At 43.1% G+C, this 19,934-nt stretch overlaps 3 protein-coding genes across 3 annotated transcripts; 1 reads left to right on the top strand and 2 right to left on the bottom strand.

Moving 5' to 3' along the window:
* Positions 1-41: 41 nt before the first annotated feature.
* LOC120426457 (arginine/serine-rich protein PNISR-like) lies at positions 42-7,609 on the bottom strand. Its single transcript, XM_039591219.2, has 7 exons — positions 6,509-7,609; positions 6,336-6,440; positions 6,170-6,272; positions 5,863-5,919; positions 5,538-5,668; positions 1,021-1,312; positions 42-772 (listed from the first exon to the last, which is right to left on the bottom strand). Exons 1-7 carry the CDS (start codon positions 7,502-7,504, stop codon positions 78-80), a joined length of 2,379 nt encoding a protein of 792 aa, XP_039447153.1. The 5' UTR covers positions 7,505-7,609; the 3' UTR covers positions 42-77.
* On the bottom strand, positions 1,202-3,421 carry LOC128093032 (uncharacterized). The gene is made up of 2 exons (XM_052708443.1): positions 1,643-3,421; positions 1,202-1,425 (listed from the first exon to the last, which is right to left on the bottom strand). Exon 1 carries the CDS (start codon positions 3,419-3,421, stop codon positions 1,904-1,906), a length of 1,518 nt encoding a protein of 505 aa, XP_052564403.1. The 3' UTR covers positions 1,202-1,425; positions 1,643-1,903.
* Positions 7,610-7,823: 214 nt separating the features above from the next.
* On the top strand, positions 7,824-9,494 carry LOC120426458 (uncharacterized). Its single transcript, XM_039591220.2, has 2 exons — positions 7,824-8,063; positions 8,125-9,494. The coding sequence occupies exons 1-2, from the start codon at positions 7,863-7,865 to the stop codon at positions 9,106-9,108; spliced, it is 1,185 nt and encodes a 394-aa protein (XP_039447154.1). The 5' UTR covers positions 7,824-7,862; the 3' UTR covers positions 9,109-9,494.
* Positions 9,495-19,934: the final 10,440 nt, after the last annotated feature.

Raw genomic sequence — 19,934 nt, 5'->3', positions numbered from 1 at the left:
GCAGTGAATTCAAACAAAAGATAAAAATTTATACACATGTGTTTGCTTTTTTTTTTGGAAGAATGCAAGCTACCTCTCTAATACCTTCCCCGCCTGGACAGAGGTGACCGAGAGCGGCTTCGCGATCTTCGCGAGGATCGATACCGATTATCGCGATAGTCACGTGGCGATCTTGACCTTCGGCTACTGCCGCCATCACCGCGAGTATCGTCCCGTGAGTCCCTCGAGTAGGACCGCCGATGACGACGCGAATGGCTGCTGCGTTCGGAACTACGCGATCGACGCGAGGACGAGTACTGTGAGTACCGATCGTCGTCAGCCACGTAGCAATCATTCCCGTCGTCTTCGTCTTCACTGCGGCTGTACCGGGAGCGTTTATGTTTTTTGTGGCTACTCTTGTGCGAGGACGACCTGTGGCGGGAGGAGGTCGAGGAAGATTTTTCCCGATGGCCGCCACTCCGGTGCGAGGCCCGGCTGCTGGTTGAGGGCGCTTCCGACGCGACACTGCTTTCCCGCTTGTAGCTCTCCAAGCCGCTAACGGCCGCAGGAAAGAGCGGGGCGGACGCGCTAGGGTTCAGAACGACAGGCGGCGAAATGCCACTTGAGACCATGGTGGCCGTTGGTGCCATCTGGTTCGACTTTGGGAGGTGCAATGCCGGTGGTACGATCTCGCCCGGTTTGTGGGGCACAATGGCTACGTGCGTTATGTGCGTCTGCCGGACAGTGTCCTTCGGGTCGCTGAACCTCGATATCCGCTTGTCGCGCGTTCGGCCTGCGAGAAACAGATCGAAATTGCATGCTCGATTAGATTGGATCTTACAGGGTCACGACACAGGTGCAGAGGGCTGTCACGACACGCGATCGCTTCAATATCTTGCGTGTGACAACCCTCCTCTCCCAATTCGGAACCATTCCATCCGACCGACTCGGGTACGGGTCGTCGGACCTTGCAATTTCACCGTACGTGCACAAAAGAAATACGAAAAACGAAATTCAACAACTCAAATCCAATGAACTTACCGAGCTTGTGGGCATATATTTTATCATTAACAGGCTGGGTCTCACCGTCTCTTGATCCAGATTTACCCCCGCTTACGCTACTGCTACCTTCAGCCGTCCCGGAGGCGGCGTGACCAAAGCCGGCCCGGCCCCCCCACGCATCCTCGTCGTCACTGTTCTGGTCCTTCTGGGTTTGCTGCTGCTGTTCGTACTCGCGCCTTTTGCGCTCATCGCGGGCCTCTTCCTGGGCCAGTTGGTCCTCGATTTCGCGTGCGGTCCATTCAAACTCCTTCTGGCGCTGCTTGATCGTGCTCTGTTGGAGGGAAGGACGTTCGTTAACTGGAGTTCAAACTGTGGTACATGAGAATGAAATTGTGCTCGAAACTGTTGAGGTAATTAATATGTCGTGTCGTCTGAAGTTATTCGCTTACCGTAAACTGGGGTCAATCGGGACAAATGGGGCGAATTGGGACAGCAGTTTTAACCATGTTGGAACACAATATTTTGATTTTTCTGGTTGGTTTCGGTTAGAACAGACTCAGGCCAACAAAATGTGTACATCCGTTTCCAAATTTAAAAGCTTTAGGTGCTCTAAAAACTGCCGTCCCTATTCAGACTGTAGTACCGATTCACCCCAGATTACGGTACTTTATACCAAGCAGTAATAATTAATCGGTGCCCGGTAATCGATCTTTGTCGGCGGCTGTGTTCATGTTGTATTTCGTGAGAGCTGATTTATTTGATTCTTGCTTGATCGAGTGTCAGATGTAGAATGATCGCTTGATTGATTGATGGTTGCTTCGATTGCTTGAATGGGTTGCTTCGTTAGTCCAGGGTGTGCAACATCTCCCCCTTAAGACCAGCACAGGGTGCGACTTGATGTGATCCAGATCGCTCGCCATCTTCAAGCGGTGAGATATTGGGAACAGTACCAGCGGAGATGTTCTTCGTACCATGCCGTGGATTCGGACTGGCTGGAAGCTGCGTCGGTTGCACCTAGACCTGTTTTCGTGTTTGCCTCCCCTTGCGATTTGACTGCAAGAGAACGCTGCTGCTTGACGCGGTTAAGCTTTCCAGTGACGCCGCTGCATACTGCTGACATCGGGGTGTCCCACAGCTCAAATAGCTCGATCCAGTCGAGACCGAACAGGTTGATCTGCTTGTCAGTCACGTAGAAAGTTCCGGTTATGGTGACGCCTCCGAGTGTGACTTGGCATCGGAGCTCACCGAGTAGGGACAGTGACTTACCAGAGGCTGTTCTGGCAATCTGCTTGGTGGGAGACAGCGGCGGTGAATCCAAGTTGTCGCACCACTGCTTCCGCGAGATCACTGTGATGTCCGAGCCGGTGTCGAACTGCAGAGATGCTTGGGAACCGTTGATGCTCACCGTCAGGAACTTACGCTTCGAGGTAGAGTTGACCCGGTTGGCGGCATACAGGATGTTGACGTTCGTCTGCTGCTTGTTCTTAGGATTCTTGGGCACGCAGCTGCAGTAACCTTCCTTGTGGCCGGTCTGCATGCAGTCCTGGCAGACGTGCTGTTTGTAGGCGCAGTCTCGAACGAAATGCATGTCGCCACAGCACCAGCAGGGTGATGGTGGTAGGGCGGACTGTGTTTTCGTTGACTGGCTGTCGCTGGAGCTGGAACACGTCGTCGGTGAAGGCTTGTTCCGATCTTGCTTGACCGCGCAGACTGGGCTTATCGGCTTGTGTTCCACCATGGCGGTGTCGTGCTTGAGGTTTTGGAGGCGATGGCATTCGGTGATCAATGCTTCCAAAGTACATGCGCCCTCCGCGTTGACCTCGAGCATGGACAGGAGTCTCGTGTGGATGTCGGCATCTTTTGAAGAGCGCAAACAGCAGATGAACAGCAGGCTCTTGAATTGGTCCGCCGTGAGTTTCTTGAGTTCGAAGTCTGCGCAGTGCTTGTTGACGATGCCAGCGTATGTCACGAAGTCGTCCGACTCGCTCTTGGACAGTTGAAAGCACTGGTATCGTTTGCTGAACAGCGAGGCTTGGACACTGAAGAGCTCGGTCAGCTTCTTCACCGTCTCCTTGAACTCGATGTCACGGGGATGCTTCGGGAGCACGAAGTTGACGTACTTGTCGTGCACGGCCACGTTGAGGCTTCTCAGCAGCAACCGGACTTTAGCTGCGTCGTCGAGCTTCGCGCCGTCCTTGAGGAAGAGGTCTTCGTACTTGCGGTACCACCGGTCAAATACGAGACCGTTGTCGGGATCGTAGACGAACTCCCGGATGTTGGACGCCAGTGTTTCGATGATGAATTCCGGACCGTTTGAAGTCCGACTGGAACCGTCTGGCAGGTTGAAGCGCTCCAGCAACTCCATCATCCTCGCGTTCTGGGCCTCCAGCCGCTCGTACAGCAGGTTACCGTCGGGCTGAATGTTGTCCCCTTCCGGCATTCTTGAGATCCGCAACTCTTCTTCGAGGTTGAAAATTTCGAGTTTTCCTCGTCGCCAGTGTTGTATTTCGTGAGAGCTGATTTATTTGCTTGATCGAGTGTCAGATGTAGAATGATCGCTTGATTGATTGATGGTTGCTTCGATTGCTTGAATGGGTTGCTTCGTTAGTCCAGGGTGTGCAACAGTTCAGCATCCTGATCTCCCTTTCTTCATAGTCGCAGTGCTGGGAACTGTTTGCCAGCCATCTATTCCCACAGCTCGAGTTTTGTCCATGAGAAGGTTTCGGCTCACCTCGCAAAGCCTTTACTTACTTAACTTTACTAGCTCTTCTATTGAGCTACTTGGTAACTAACAATGCTTGATAATCTCCAATACTCCTCCTCAACCTGCACCTACACGAACGCGGCCAGAAGCACGTCGCGTTATGACGATTCGCGCAGTCGGAAGCCTATCGCCTCCTCCGACTCAATACGTCCCGCGCCTCCTGAACCGCAGCCGACCTTGGCGGGTAAACACATACCCCGTGATCGACTTCTGGTCCAATAGGAAACCCGCAGGATCGCAGATGCAAGCGCAAGTTCTAAACACATGCAAATCAATCTGATCTTCTACAATGACAATGCTGCGGTCAACACCTCTTTTGGTGGTTCTGAAGATGATTGTGGCGGGAGCGCGGGCAACGGGTCATCTTCAGCAAAGTCGTCGTCGCTGCTCTCGGCCGACTCGAATTCATCTTCAATCGCTTCGACATGTTCCCCTTGCCGCGGCTTCCGGAACTTCCACTGGCACGTACTCCCAAGCCGAACACATGTCCGCTCCGGTCCACTAGCCCTCGGTTCAACGATCACTCCACGTTTGACCACTCCTTCCGACACGAACGTCACGTCTCGGCTGTTGATGATTGACTTCGTCTTCTTGTCATACAAGCGATACACCTTGGTGTCCTCTTCGTAGCCGGTGAGGATGCATTCCACGGCTTTCTTCTGCTTCGGTACGTGGGCCATCGCGATTGTGTCGAACACCCGTACGTGACCACGCTTTCTCCGGAGACATCACGATGCCTTTCGTCGGCGACCTGTTGATCAAGTAGGTCGCAGCAGCCACAGCCTCTACCCAAAACGGGTTTGGCAGATCAGCTGCTTCGAACAGCATGCATCGAGCACGTTCCACGGCAGTCCGGTTGACCCTTTCTCCAAATCCGTTCCGTTCATGGGTGTACTCCACGATGGTGACGGATCCCCATCCCCGACAGTGTACTCCAGGCCGTTGTCCGTCCGAATCACCTTCAGCTTGCGGCCCAATCTGGACGCCTGCGCTCTCGGCTTGATCTGGTCCATTCAGCTCGGTTGAACACGACGGCATGGCCTTGATCCACGATCTTCCCGACGGAGAGTAGATTGACCGCCAAATCCGGCACGAGTTCAACGTTCATTCACCGCATAAGCTGCCTCCTTCCCGTCAAACCAACGCTGTTTCCTGACTTTGATAATGCTATCTAGCGTGATTTCAGCGGTACTACCGATGGCCGATAGCATTCTTGGCTCCGTCGTTGGCGGTACGGCGTCATTTGAAGCTCTACTCTGTGTATTAATTACAGAGTTTTTCAACGCCCAGACTCAGTCACTCAGAGGTCGCTCGATAGATTGGATTTGATGGGCTTTGTGAAGAATTGGGACTTGAACAAAGTTAACTTCTGCACCAACTACGCGTAGAACGCCTCTTTCTCGGCGACTATCTTGCCCGACACTATGACGTCGGTACCTGGGTGATGTTCAACGCATCGCACCAAGAACTTCGCTCCCTTCCTGCACATTGCCTGCAGTGCTACAACTTGGAAGTTGCGCAGTTTGGTTCCGTTCCCCATAATGTACTCTTACCCAACAAAACGTAACGATCTGCAGTTCCACGTTCCGAGTTTTCAATCGGCGTCTCTGCCTTTTGTTCCGGACCCTTGTTCCTTCTTGATTGTTCGTAATTCCTGTGTTTTCAGTAACTTGCGCTACCGGGACACACCTTTCATTTTCAAAATTGAGAGACTTGCAGTTTCACGTCCAGAGTTTGTGTTCAGTTCGTTCCACACCCAACAGTTTCCAACAGCTCGCACCAACCAACTTACCCGCAGCGCCTTTTCAATCTCCTCGTCGTCCTCCTCGTTTTCGCCGTCGCTCGAGTCCCGCCGCTTCTCCGAGCCACTTGCGTCCTCATCGTCCTCGTCCTCGTCGTCGCTGTCGCCGTACATGCCGAGACCTAAAACGCAAACGGAGCACCGATTATTACCGCGGTTCGCCCCGTTTTGGCGGGTCGTCACCCGACACGACCAAACTTGACAATCCTAATTTAAGATTTTTTTTAAAACTGTTTGTTGCAATTTCCCAATTTTCTTAAACTATTCAACGTACAACGACTCTAAGCAATATCTAGGAAAGCAAACATCAACTTACCAAGTCCTCCCGTGAGCGTCGCGAGACCGGTCTTTCGCAGCGCTTGAGCTGTTGGTGCTTTAAGATTTTGGTTTTTGGACGTAACAGAAAAAAAGTAAAAAGGTTTGCGTAAAGTAAATGGCAGTTGAAGTTATTTCCTGGAAGAGTTTTTTTGGTTTTACAGCGTTATTCAAGGGGCGAGGGGTCGAAACAAGGAAGGTGTGGGAAGGTGGGAAGGAAGGTTTGACCGCTGGCCGCTTCTCCTAAAAATGCTAAAAAAAACAGAGAGAACCGGAGTTAGCTCTAGACCTATCCGCGGGGCGGCTACCTTTTCTGCGCGCTTTGGCAAGAGTTTCTTTAGCGAGCACCGCGATTTCTTCGTTGGTGACCTCGAGCAGGATTTCCGTGAGGTTCTTGCGCACGGAGATCATCTGAAAAGGCGGGAGAGTGACACTGAAATAACTCTACGAATTATGTTTTGCGAAAATGCTTACCAGTTCCTGGAGAATTTCCTCCCGTGATCTAGCTGGGACTGGGCTAGCTTCACGGCTCGGACCTTCCTGCTCATCCGGGGCTTCCTCTTCTTCGGAATCTGACTCCTAAAAACAAAACAAGAAAACGTTACCGAACGCTGCCCACCCTGCAACTCCTTCCGAGCGATAGTTACAAATTTGCTTTTCTTCTTGGCGCTTTCGAGCTCGCTCAGCGCTTCCAGTTCGGCCTGCCGGCGCTGTTCGAGCAGCTGTTCGCGCTGTTTTTGATCCCGTTCCCGCTCAACCTGACGCTGCTTTTCGCGTTCCATCTTTTCCAAACCTTCCCGGATCCACGCCGGCAGCAGCTTCCGCTTGGCATCGTTGATGGTCTGCGTTGTGTCCTCACCCTGGTCCTGGTCGGCTTGCCCTGCATCTTCAGCAGCGTGGTCCAGGTTGATTACCTGGTCCATCAGCCCCGGAATGCGCTTTGACCCTTGCTCGACCTGTTTGCTGTTGGCTGTCGCAGGTTGAACCGTTCCCGCAATCGGTTCCGAGCTGACCGATGACCCACTTCCATCGTTCATCTTGTAAATCCGGGACATTTTGGCCTGCCAATTGGCCACGGCCACCGATGCCTGCGGATTCACCACCGGCGGCGGCACAGACCCGCTATTACCGCCCTGATTCCCACCGGTGGACCAGCTGGTCTCCCAAGCGGAACTGCGCCACTCGGGCGCCGTTACCGTCGGATATTGCCAAGCGATTGATCCATTTTGCCAGCTGCTGGGTTGCGGCCTTTGCTGCGCTTGCTGCCCAGGATCTTCCTCCTTTTCGACCTCCATCGGAGCCTCGCCCTGCTCGTCGATCGTCTCCAGCGTTGCCGCTGCCGGCGGAGATTGATTCCACGAAATGACCGGCGGCGGTGGCGGAGCGGCCGGAACCATTTCCGGCGGCAGCGTTTCCTTCATCTGGATCCACTGCTGGGCCAGTGCCGCCCAATCTACCTGATCGTTGGACATGTTCTGGTACAGGTTCGGGTTCAGCGAGTTCCAGTCGGTTCCGTCGGAAGACGAGGAACGCACTGTTTGGTAGTTTTTCACGACGGGCGTGATGGCGGCGGCCATGCCGGCGCGGGCACCCGGATTCGCACCGTTTTGGCCACCGCCGTTTCTACCGGATCGAGCGTACATCGCAGACGGGTTCACACACTTGAACGTATCGATTTTTTTTGCAAATTTTCCTACCGAGAAAAAAAAAACAATTTCGCCGTGTCGTCGTCGTGAAAACACCTCTTTCTCGTCGCATAAAATTTATGCTCAGCGCTGTCAGATTCGAGTGCTTTGCAAAGGGGCTATCCGCGCGGAGGTAAAGATGCGTGCACTGAAAAAATAAGCTGTTAAAAATTGGGTAAAAGACAACCATTGTTGCACACCTTCCTCACTATATAACATTGTGCTGTGAACAGTCAACAAGCCAAATCGGCCAAATCAGAATCGGTTGCTATCTTATTTATTTTGCGTGATTCTTTTCGAAAATTGCGCCCGCATCATGCTTCTTTACCCGGCAATCCACTTGCGAAAACTGGTGGCATCCGTCGAGCTCCCGGACCACGCCCTGGTGGCGAGGAAAATCGAGCGTCTTCTGCTTAAGGCGCTAAACCTGCTGGCGAATCCGCCCCGCCGCGCACCCGAGTTTGCCCCGTGGATTGTGGTGGCCATCGACGAGCTGGTCACCGTCGGAGCCCTGCAGGTAAGAAGCCAGTTTAGCTAGACACACCAGGGCGTACAATTTCGGGATTTTTTTTATATAGCTCTCCGAGGCGGCCCCGTTGATCCGGCAGGGCCGGCTGCAGATGCGCCTGGATGTGTTCTTCCGGCCGCTGGAAGTCGAAACGTGGGAGGCGGAAGACTCCGAGTACGATGAACCCACTGAAGAGGAGGAGGAGGAGGAGCTTGAGGAGGACGACGATGACATCCAGCTGGTTGACCTGGAGGATTGGTTTCCGGTCGATTTGACCAGCGACACCGACGGCGACGAGCTGAGTCTGATGGCCGCCAGCGTTGCGTCCAGTGCCGTTTCGAGAAAGCGACGCAAGCAACAGCTGCAAGAGCAAGAGCCGATCGCATGGAAGCGACCGCGATTCTCGACGCCGTACAAAGTGGACGAGGACGCGATTCCGTACTTTGATGAATCGATGGAAAATTATGAGAACGACGACCAGTGCAAGGAAGCGTCCTCGGAAATTGTCGAGCAGCCGTTCCAGGTCAAACGCATGTGCATCTTTTGTCCGCGGGTTTTCCGCCAACGATTCCTTAGCGCCATCATGTCCGCCATGGACAGTCTCCCACCCTGGGAGCCGGTTCCCCAATTCAAACGCAACGGCTACAAGCTGGACACAGTTTGGTTCGTTCCGGTGGACGCTTACTCGACCAACTGGCTGGTTTCCACCGTTGAGAATTTGTCCAAGAAGCCCTGGTGGCACCGGGCCGGCATCTTCATCGAACCGTGGAGTCAGCGCTTCGTGATGCGGAACGTGATCCGCTTTACGCTGCCCTGGAAACCCGGCGGCCCCGGCAACGGCATGGGTCGCGTTGTGCAACGGCTGCGAAAGGCCAACGGACGGCACGGTTCGCAGCGTTGGAACCAGATTGGGTGTCGGGTGGTCGGCGGCCGGATTCACGTGTTCATGGTCGTTAACGAGTACTCGTTTCGCTCGCTAGCTCGGGCGCACTTTTTCGTGTTTTACGGATTCAGTCGCTACCGGTGCCAGGTTGTCGAGCGTGGCTATAAGTAAGCTAGACAAATTATTGGATAATTTTACGCGAAAGAACGTAGAGTTGGTATATTTGGCAATGTCGAACGCAATCAGAACGATCGGATGTTTTCAAAGACCGGCATGATACTTAAACTCACAAAAGTTTGACGAAGCTAACACATTTTTTTTCAATTCCGCTCAGATCAAATTCAAATTCGATTCCAATCCGGACAAATGTTTGGAATAATTACAACGACAAACAGTACCGATAAAAAATGAAGCATTGGTCTTGAAGAGCATGCTCATTTTGCTTGTGCAAAATCCAGTTTTGCCTTTTCATAACAAGATGGAAGTGATTTTTTTTCTTATTAAACACGATAACTATTTAGCCCAAATAAATACAGTCCTTAGCTTGTGTTAAACTTTGACCTTGAGTTTTCTTCTTTTTTTCATAGTTTCAATAAAATTCTTAAAGTACCAACTTAAGAGGCAGTTTTTGTAAATATTGCTCGGTTTGATGTAGAGGTCGTATCGAGTGCTCCGATTTGGATGAAACTTTCAGCGTTTGTTTGTCTATATATCTATAGATCAGGCCTGCCCAACGTACGGCCCGCGACGACTTTTAAAAATAGTTCTGTGACCGGCCCCTAACGCTGATCTTGAAATATTAAATAAAAGAATAAACTTGAGATCATTTTTTTTTTTGCGAAAAAATGTTGTGAATTCAACTATTATTTTGATTTGGCTTTGTAATTTTGAAATATTTTTTCGTTCGAATGCATCATGTCATTTCTTTATTGAAGGTTTCAGAATCAATCAATAAACTGTGAAATGGCGCAAGATAACGAAATTACCCATTCCGTAAAAATGTTAAATGATAAATAAACTTGTATCACTGTCTAAAAATGCACAAAAGACATTTAATTTAAAATATTACAATTTGTACCAAGTTTACTGCAAATTGAAGCTTTTCTTTTTTGAGGAACTTGAATAAATTGATTTTTTCAATAAGTGAGTAAGCAAAACAAAGTATTTTTTTTAGTAAAACTTGACAGTGATAAAGTTTTGTTTGAAAAAACTTACAGACAGCAATTTAGTCATACTGAAAATAAAGATTGCTACAAAAAATTATAGAATTTTTTAAAAAGTCCAAAATAAGTAAAGAAATCAGCGAGCAAAAATATATTTTTTCATAAGCAATTACACAAACAATTTTAAGCAAAAAAAAAAAAAATAAATAAAATAAACAATTTTTTTTTATTTTATCTTTGTTTATCTTCCTAAAATCAAGGTAATGATTAGTTTATTTATTGATAGGACACAAAAAAAACATTTCAATAAAAACTCTAGACTTGAAAGAACCTTAAATTTAAATAAAGTTTAAATTTTTCACTTTTACCAAACTTTTGATCCGGCCCGCCACTGGTTTAGAAAAGTCAGATCTGGCCCGCAGGGCAAAAAGGTTGGGCACCCCTGCTATAGATGAACTCATGCCAAATATGAACCCTCTACGACAAAGGGAAGTGGGGTGAAAAGGGTTTTGAAGTTTAAGATCCAAAAAACATGAAAAATCTTAAAGTCGCTCGCTTTTGCGTAAAACTTTATTAATTCCAACTCTTTCAGATGCATTCGAAAGGTCTTTTGAAGCACTTCAAAATGAGCCATAGGCATCCAGGATTGGTTTAACTTTTCTCATAGCTTTTGCAAGTTACTGTTAAAAATGGATTTTTTTAAACCTTAATATCTTTTTGCAACATCCTCCAACACCCATACTCTTACAGGTCAAAAGTTAGGGAATTTCTTTTTGGCCAATCGCAGTTTTTCCCATAGTTTTTCGGTTCTATGTATCAAACATTTTACAATGTTAGTTTTTGCCCTGTAGGCTTACATATCGTCACTTTTTGGTTTCAATTTTGTCATATTCGGAATCCTCGGAAAATTTCACGTTAGTTAGAAGTATAGGCAATCAAACGTCAAAATTATCCCCCACTAGAGGGCGCTGAATCTTGGGGTGATGTTTTCATTATAACCTACAGCGAGTAAGTTGGTTTGAAATTTGAAATTGTTTTATTTCATCATAAAATCGACATTTATAGCAAATTATACCATTTTCAGGTAAGAAATAAATAGCTTGATTGATATAAACGAAAATATTTTTGTGATGGCCGATTTAACCTGTTAATTATCTGATTCAAAATAAGGGAATGTTTTAATCAACCAAAACCTAACTAATCAATTGAGAATGTAGATTATTCAAGTGAACAAATATTTTTTAAAGTCACTTCTACCATAAAAGCAAAGCTCTGCTTGAAAAATGGTAATTGGAATGATTTTCAAAATTTGCAATCTAACCTCATTCTCGCGTTTTCAATCCGGATCTTAGAATTTTCAGTGAAAAAGGCAACTTAGCAAAAAATTCAAAAAGTCAATCGATAGAACTTTTTATTTCTTACCTCCTGTTAACTTTATTTTATTCCAAAAGATCAATTTTCTTTTAAAAAACCTCAAAATAGTTTTCACTCGCCTTTGCACTTATCGCGCAAAAACGTAAACGTAACCTTGCACCAAAGTTCTCCTACTCGAATGTAGGTGGCGAATCGAGTTTTTAGCTTTGGTTTTGGGGGCCTATTGGAGTTGTAATTTTGATTGGAAAAATACCATTTAGAATCAGTTAAAATATGTTTTAACAATTTGTTGGATTAGGGGTAAAACAGGTATTCGTCTACTTGATACAGCATTTGACGTATTGATCACAGGCTAAATAAGAAATAAGATCTATTTCTTTTTTCAAAATGTTTTATTGAATTATTTTTTAAATTTAATTTAGAAGTTTGTATGGGGAAATCGTCATTTTGGAGACTAAAATATGGTCTCTTCGGGTGTAGCACCAGAATTCTGCTAGAACGTCAGAACAGAACAATCTGCTAGAAAGCCGTTAGAATAACCCACTATGTAAGAACTTTGGTAGAATCCTGCTAGAACGTCGTGACTGGGTACCGGCTGGATGAGTCCTGTGGAAAAGCGTAATTTGTACCCTTTTTGAACCAACAAATGGGTAAATAAGATTTTCCGCGGTCACCTTTGAAATAACACAACTTTGAGAAATTGACAGTTCAAAATGACAGCTCAGTAGACCTTTCCATGTGCATCAGTAACCACAGTTTTCTTACTAGTAAACATTGGCCAACGCAATCAACCTCGTGAAGCCAACCAACGTCACCCCAGTCGTGAGGTTACCCCGCCGCGTACGCTGGCCAATCCATTGACAAAGAAGTGGCTGCTGGCTGCTGCTCGGCCATTATTGTTGTCGTCGTTTTCCTGGCTTTTTCCGAAAGGGCCCTCCGTTTGCGGTCGTGAATCGAGTGAAAATTTGCGTTTTTCTCAGTGAAATTTGCTACTTTGCGGGTGAAAAAGTGTTCGCGAGAAGGCACGGCAGCGTTTGCGAATCGAAGCGGGGCCGCTCGGGCCGTTTCCGGCAGACTTTCAGCGCGGGTTCCGTCGTGTCGAAAAGTCAACCCCACTTTGCGAGGAAGGTTCGGTTCCCCGTCCAAGGGTCATTTTTCTTCCGAAGAGAGCTGCGGGCGAAAAAGGGAAAAAATACATTGCATGGGCTCTGCTGCTCCGTAATGACCAGTGCTGGCAGAAAGTGCTTTGTTTCAATTACCCTTAATTTGATGTACATTTTTATGAACTGGACATTTTACAGTACAAAAACATTGTGCGAGGTGAAAATAAAGAGAATGTTGAAAAATCGATATTTTGACATCAAAGTAGAACTGCTTGAATACTGTTTGATACTCTAGCTGTCGCTTATAATGCACGTAAACAAACAATATTTGAATAAAATTTAGAGGTGTAAAGTAAATAATTATTATTTAAAATTATTCAATCAAAACAATGTAATTGGACCAATGTATGTTTGTAAACAAGAAGTGTATCCTGCTCACGTCAGTGAGTTTTACGTCAAGATTGAGTCTTTATAATGTTTTTGACAATAATTCTATGTCCCGCCCATGTGGATCAATCTGACCGCGCACTGGACTCTCAATCCATAGGTTGCCGGTTCGAATCCCGCGGCGGGCGCTCTAAATTTCTTTGTGTAAATGTGGGTATTCGGCGCCGTTGTTCCGTGCCATACTCTCATACACGTAGAGGAGCCCAGGGCGGTGAAGTCGTTTTTTCTAACTCTGAAGGTATGAGAGTTAAATTTTATCAAAAATCTGGTAAATAGTCTTTGTTAAACAATGTTTAACAAAATTTACCACTCTAATGTCCTCATTTTCAGCTTCAAAATTAAATATCTCGACGTCAACCCAATTTTTAAAACTGATTCAACCAGCAGGGCTTTATTTCATCAATTTATGTGACTGAATTCACCTGGTCTGGTAATAATAGATAATAATGTAAAAAGTAAATAAAAATGTCGATTGTGCTCGTTTTTTTTTTTTAAATATTTTTAGGATAAATTTATAAGCAGAACTTTTTATTTGTGAGCAAAACTCCTACCATCTTCAGAGCGAGTTTTTCACAAGTGCGTATCAAGCTGCTCCGATTTGGATGAAACTTTCAGCGTTTGTTTGTCTGAACACGAGATGAACTCATGCCAAATCTGAGTTCTACGACAAGTTTAAGGTCCAAAATGCATGAAAAATCTTAAAATTGATCGCATTTTCGTAAAACTTGATCAATTCCAATTCTATAAGTTATTCGAATGATCTTTTGAGCAACTTCACAATGTGCCATAAAGATCCTAAATTGGTTTTACTTTTTTTCATAGCTTTTGCAAATTACTGTTATAAACGGATGTTTTAAAAATCCCAATATCTTTTGCAGGATCTGACTTTGCCAAGCCAGACAGGAATCGAACCCATAACCTTCCGCTTTCAAGACAAAACCCCTTACCTCGGAAGCTGGACAAATATTTGCAGTTTTTCGATTTTTGAGAATAGTGACCATGAGTGACCATTTCTGAAAATATTTTTTTTAAAGTTCAGCAAATTTGCTATGAAATTGTCTAAGAGACATTGAAGATTGGACCTCTGGTGCTAAGATACAGGACAGAAAATTTAAGTTTACTAAGTCTCACACAAACCCTCTATTTTCTAATGTCGATAACTCAGCCTAATGGTCAGATTTTCAATGTTGAAATGTGAAATTTTCCGATCTCTTCGAAAACAACATGTTGATCTTTTTTTATCAAGACTAACATTTCAAAAGGGTGTGACATTGAGTCTTGACTAAAAAAATCAAAATATTGTTTTCGAAAAGATCGGAAAATTTCACGAATGTTTCATATTTTAACATTGCAAATTGGACCATTTGTTGCTGAGATATCGACATTAGGAAATGTCGTGTGTTTGGGTGAGACTTGAAAAACTTCTATCTTCCTGTTTCTTTTTCTTTAAGCCGCTGTTTCTCAGCAAACAGAGATCCAATCTTCAATGTCTCTTAGACAATTGTATAGCAAATTCTCTGAACTTTCCAAAAAAATATTTTTAGAAATGGTCACTCATGGTCACTATTTTTAAAAATCGAAAAACTGCAAATATTTCGCTAAAATCAAACTTTCGGTGGCTATATCATGGAAACGGAGCCCTTTATCAAAAAAACTGTGAAGTACTTTTCGATTGCCAATTCAATTTTACATTAAAAAATTAAGTCCAATTTGTTTTTGCACGAAATTTCGATTTATTCCAAAAATCACTATTTAAAAAAAAATTATAACTCGGCGGCAGATTTTTTTATCATGTTTCTCTATGGCTCAAAAGTTGCGAGTTTTTATCCCCTAAAGCATATTAAAAAAATCTCGAAACTAAAAAAAATACGTATTTTGAGAAATTAAGTTTTTGTGAAAAAATGTTAGTTAAAAATCGTAATTTTTTTCTTGTACCAATTTTTTCTCAATAGTCCCCAACAATACCTACAACTTTGCCGAAGATTCCTAATTGATCAGAAAGCTCACTTAAAAATTACAGCTGTTTAAATATTTACTTACCATTTTTGTATGGACAGCTGCCAAAATTGTATGGAGACTTATATGGGTGAACCAATGACACAAAATAGCTTCTTTGGTCAAAGGGAAGGCCCACACAAAGTTTGAGCTAAATAAAAAAATACAAAAAGTAAAAATGGTCGAAATCGGCCAATTTTTTTCGATTGCAAATTTAATTTTACTTTAAAAAAGTTGGTAGAAAAAAAATCTTATGGGTGAAATTTAGATTTTTCCACAAATTACATTAAAAAATCATATAAAAACCCGATTTAATCCCACCAGGGGTGAGATAGAGCCTTTCTTACTAAAGAATATAACTTCTTTCAATTCATAACATCGTCTTGATACAAAAAATCTTATGATGAAAGCAAGGTATTATTTTAATGATGTGTTTTCTAAAAGAAATTGAAAACGCAATTTTCACCAAAAGAATATTTTTAATCGTACAAATTCTTAATCAAACAAGCGTTTATGACAAAGCGTTTATGCGCCAGCGACGACGTACACCGCGGTTTTTGTTTTCTATTTTTATAATGAAGCCTACATAAAGGCGATTTTAGAAGCACACGGGAAACAAATTGTTTGTACCCGGATGAATGTCCAATGTCACAAAAGTTTTAGCATGAACATTGGACAGTTATGCAAAAACGGACAGAGCAAAAGAAACCGAAAAGCTACGATATCTTACATGTTGAAGGAAAACATCGGTAGACAAGCTACTACAAACGAGTATAAGTCGAGCCAAAACATATATGCGCCAGCATTCTCGCGCCAGTATTCTAAGCTCAACTTGACAACTTGTCGACTTGGCGACTTGGTGACGAAGCGTCGAAAATCAATGCAGTTATTTACGAAGATGAAAATGACGTGCAGCCATAAAGTAAAACTTATACCTTTCTTTAGTAAGAAAGGCAAAAAATCTAAAATTAAAAAAATGCTTATTGGACAATTTCGTTTTTGTGAAAAAAAAAGTTAATAAAAAAATCGGCATTTGTTTCCCTGTACACCTTAGCAACCATAACCTTAGCGAGTATGGGTGTTGGAGGCTGTTGCAAAAAGATATTGGGGTTTTTAAAATATCAATTTTTAACAGTAATTTGCAAAAGCTATGAGAAAAAGTCAAACCAATCCCGAATGTTTATGGCACATTTTGAAGTGTTTCGAAAGACCTTCCGAATGCATTTCAAAGAATTTGAAATGATTAAGTTTTACAAAAATACGATCAATTTAAAAAAAATCATGTTTTTTAAACTCCAAACTTGATGCGCGTTTTACCCCCACTTCGCTTTTCTGTACTGCCGTTCTACGCATAATTGTCTCATGTCAGTTTTGGTCGATTTTGACTTTATGACATTTTTAAGTTTAGTTTGATGTGTACTTTAAGAAAAACACATAAAATCTGGTACTTTGTTCGGAAACTCATTAAAAACAACACCAAGTCTGTTTGTCCCATCGTTAAACTTCTACGCATAATTGTCCCACCAAGTATTTTCTTACACGGAATCATTAGTTTTACTAAACATTATGTCTTGTTTGCCTTTTGTAAAACAAGAGAATCACAAACAAAGGTGATAAACTGCTAACTGGGGTGATTAGGGACACATAGGGCGAAAAGGAACCCACGGGACAATTATGCGTAGAAACACAGAAATCGGTCGAAAAATTTCAATCGTGTTTTTCTCAGTTGCACTTTTTTGAACATGGGACAATTATGCGTAGAACGGCAGTGTAAAGGGCTCATAGGGTGTATGACCCTATTTTGGACCTAGTACCTATTTTGGACCTATTTTTATTAATCGAGGTAATTCAGGCTTTTAAAGTACGAATTTACTTAATCCAACCAACAGAAAGTGTAAGCAGGATCGTTTTGTAGCTTACCTCTTCCAAAAATGTTAACATTTTTGATTATTTCCGCTTTTTCAGCCACTTTTTGCAATGCCACTCGCATTTCCTATAATTTTCCTAGCACATCGATTAGGTCCAAAAATTTCGGCCTCGTTGCTTATCACTTTTGGCTCGGGACACCTTGTACAACTTTCTGTTTTTCACTAGCATCAAGCTATTTTCAGCCGGTTTCCGAGTAATGTAAGTGTTATTTATTTAATACTTATATGTTTTTAGTCACTAAACCGTTGAAATTACTGATCTATAGTTAAAAAAAACTCAATTGAAAAAATATTTTCAAATCAGCCGCGTTGTATCAGTTTTTGGAGCTACTTTTCCTTCAGTTCACGGCTATCACCAATACATGTATAACAAGGTGTTGCCAGTTTTGTGTATGAATTTATTTCGATACTTAATTGAAATTTAATGCCAAGTTTTTCTTAATAATTTGGATTAGTTTTTCCGACTGTAATTATTTCAAATAAAACTATGCTTTAAAAGCAAATGATAAACAGAAACAATGAAAATATGATGATTTAATGATAAAAATGCAAATTAATGATAAAGATAGGGATGATTTTTAAGACTGATAACAATCTGGCCTAAAATTTAAACTGATGTTGATATATTTTTCTCGCAACCTCATTTTCACCAATTAAGCTGCACCTATTAATTAATGTTTGCTTCAAAAATGCAATCTGGCTACCCTGTTAGAATTGAACTGGAAACGATTGAAACCCCAAAAGGGCCTAGTTCATTCAATCGTCAGCTGTAACCGCAACAGGCGCTGTCAACCTTGCTCAAGAGTGGTTTTGATAAGGTCGTATGGATTTAGTATGGGTTAGTTTTAAAAAGGTCCTAAGCGCTAGTCGATCAGTTTTCGATAAATTTACGAATTATAATACTTAAAAATGCATTGAATTGTCATCTGCACGTCTTTTAAATACTCTCTACTGGAAAACAATAAAAAAATCGACATCAGGGATACCCTCTGACTCAATTCCTTAGGCAAAAATAAGTATCAAGGTTTAAGCGTCGCTTTTTATCGTTGTTGTTTATATGGGGAACACGCAAAAATGTATGCAGAAAAACATCGTTTCAGTATTTTTCTGCCAGGTGGCGTGGGTCTTGCCCAAAATTGTCCAAGTTTAAGATTCTTGTGAGAATTCAATTCACTACAACTTTGCCGAAGGGTGCAGTATATACCTTGAAGTATAAAAGCCGATTTCTTTTCATCGCATTGCTAATAATTCATCAGGATCAACTCGGATCGTTTTGGACCCTTCGACAAAGTTGCAGGGAATTGAATTTCCTACAAAATCTCACACTTGGACAATTTTGGGCGAGACCCGCGCCACCTGGCAGAAAAATACTGAAATGATGTTTTCTGCATACATTTTTGCAATTTTCCCCGTATAAACTTCAACGATAAAAAGCGACTTTTAAACCTTAACCGATTTGGCTCAAAATAGGCACAGTTAATTATTATTGCCTAAACAATTGAACCAAGAGGTATCCCCTCTAAGGGGTGAGATTGGGTCAATTTTCAAACTATTGGCATTCAAGGTAGTGTACATCAAAATCCACCATATTTTGGGAAAATGTCAGTAAACTATCTAAGAACAAATCTACGTTGAAAGATTTTCGATGTTATTTAAATTGTTTTTGTTATTAAGAATTTACGAGAGGTGTATCGTTTTTTGACCCATAGTCCCCCCCCACTGACGGTATTTTATGATTTGAGACATAACTAGTTACATGGTTTATTCAACACCTATAATATAATCAATTTTGAAACTACGCCCCTCCTAGCCGATCCGAACGGTAGGCAATCTTGTCAAATCTTACATTGTTTTTTTTTAAAGTGCAACATGTAGTTAAACTTTCTGTCAAGCGACTGTAAAGTTTAACATAACAGTTGCGAAAGTTTTACACCATGTTACAAGCTTTATTCTCCCTTTAAAATTTCTTGATTGTTTAATAGGTAATATTTGAACTTCAGCTCTGCGTAAAATTTAGAACTGAAGATAAAAAAAAATCTTTGTAGCTTTTTAAGTATCTCTGTCATTCATTTCACTTAAGCTGAGGTGGTTTTATTGCGAATAATAACGTCTAAACCCTTTTCTACGTTCTAATGCTTGAACATTTAGTCGGAAGAATACGCAAATTGGAAAATAGGACAGCGAAATGCTAAGGCTGCGTGAGTTTCAATATTCAATATAATTAAAACACGTTTTCAAATTCAAATCCATTATTTTATAATAATTATTTAAATTCTGAAATACATATTTTCCAATTTAAATCGTGGATAGGACCTTTGGTTTATCAACCCGAGTTTTTGTAAGTGTGCGTGTTGACGCCGCACGCCGCAATTCAAGTTGTCAAAATTTCAACCAATCAGAGTGTGGGTCCAAAATAGGTTCAACGATGTCTCCAAAATACATTCAATAAGTCCAAAAAGCATCCAAAAAATGTTTTACTTGAAATGCTTATTACTATGAAATGGTTAAATTATTTTCATTTTTCAATAGTACACTTTGTTAAGCATAAATTAAGGCACAAAACAATCCTGAAACGAGCCAAATTAGTTAGACCTTTCCTGAGAACAATGCAAAATATGTTGCAGCTTTGCATAGTAGGTCCAAAATAGGGCCATATACCCTATTTGGAATGAGTTCATCTCATGTACAGGCCAACAAACGCTGATAGTTTCATCCGAATCGGAACAATTCGATACGACCTCTAAAACAAACCGAGCCAAATCTACAAATAATGCCTCTTGAGTTTAATGATTTACGATAGTTATGAGATATCCGGGATACCAATGTGAGATATTTTATACTTTGAGGGAATCCACCTTTGATCATATAGTTTTTTGTTACCTTTCCAATAAGGCTTTCTAGTCACAAATTTACCAACACATTCAAAGTATGTTTACATGACAGCTGGACGTTTGTTTGCATCAGGTTTCCTATCTCTTTCTAGCAAA

The sequence above is a fragment of the Culex pipiens genome, chromosome 1, assembly GCF_016801865.2.
Source record: "Culex pipiens pallens isolate TS chromosome 1, TS_CPP_V2, whole genome shotgun sequence".
Lineage (NCBI taxonomy): Eukaryota > Metazoa > Arthropoda > Insecta > Diptera > Culicidae > Culex > Culex pipiens.
The sequence above is the reverse complement of the archived record's forward strand: the minus strand, read 5'-3'. Positions and strand labels throughout refer to the sequence as shown.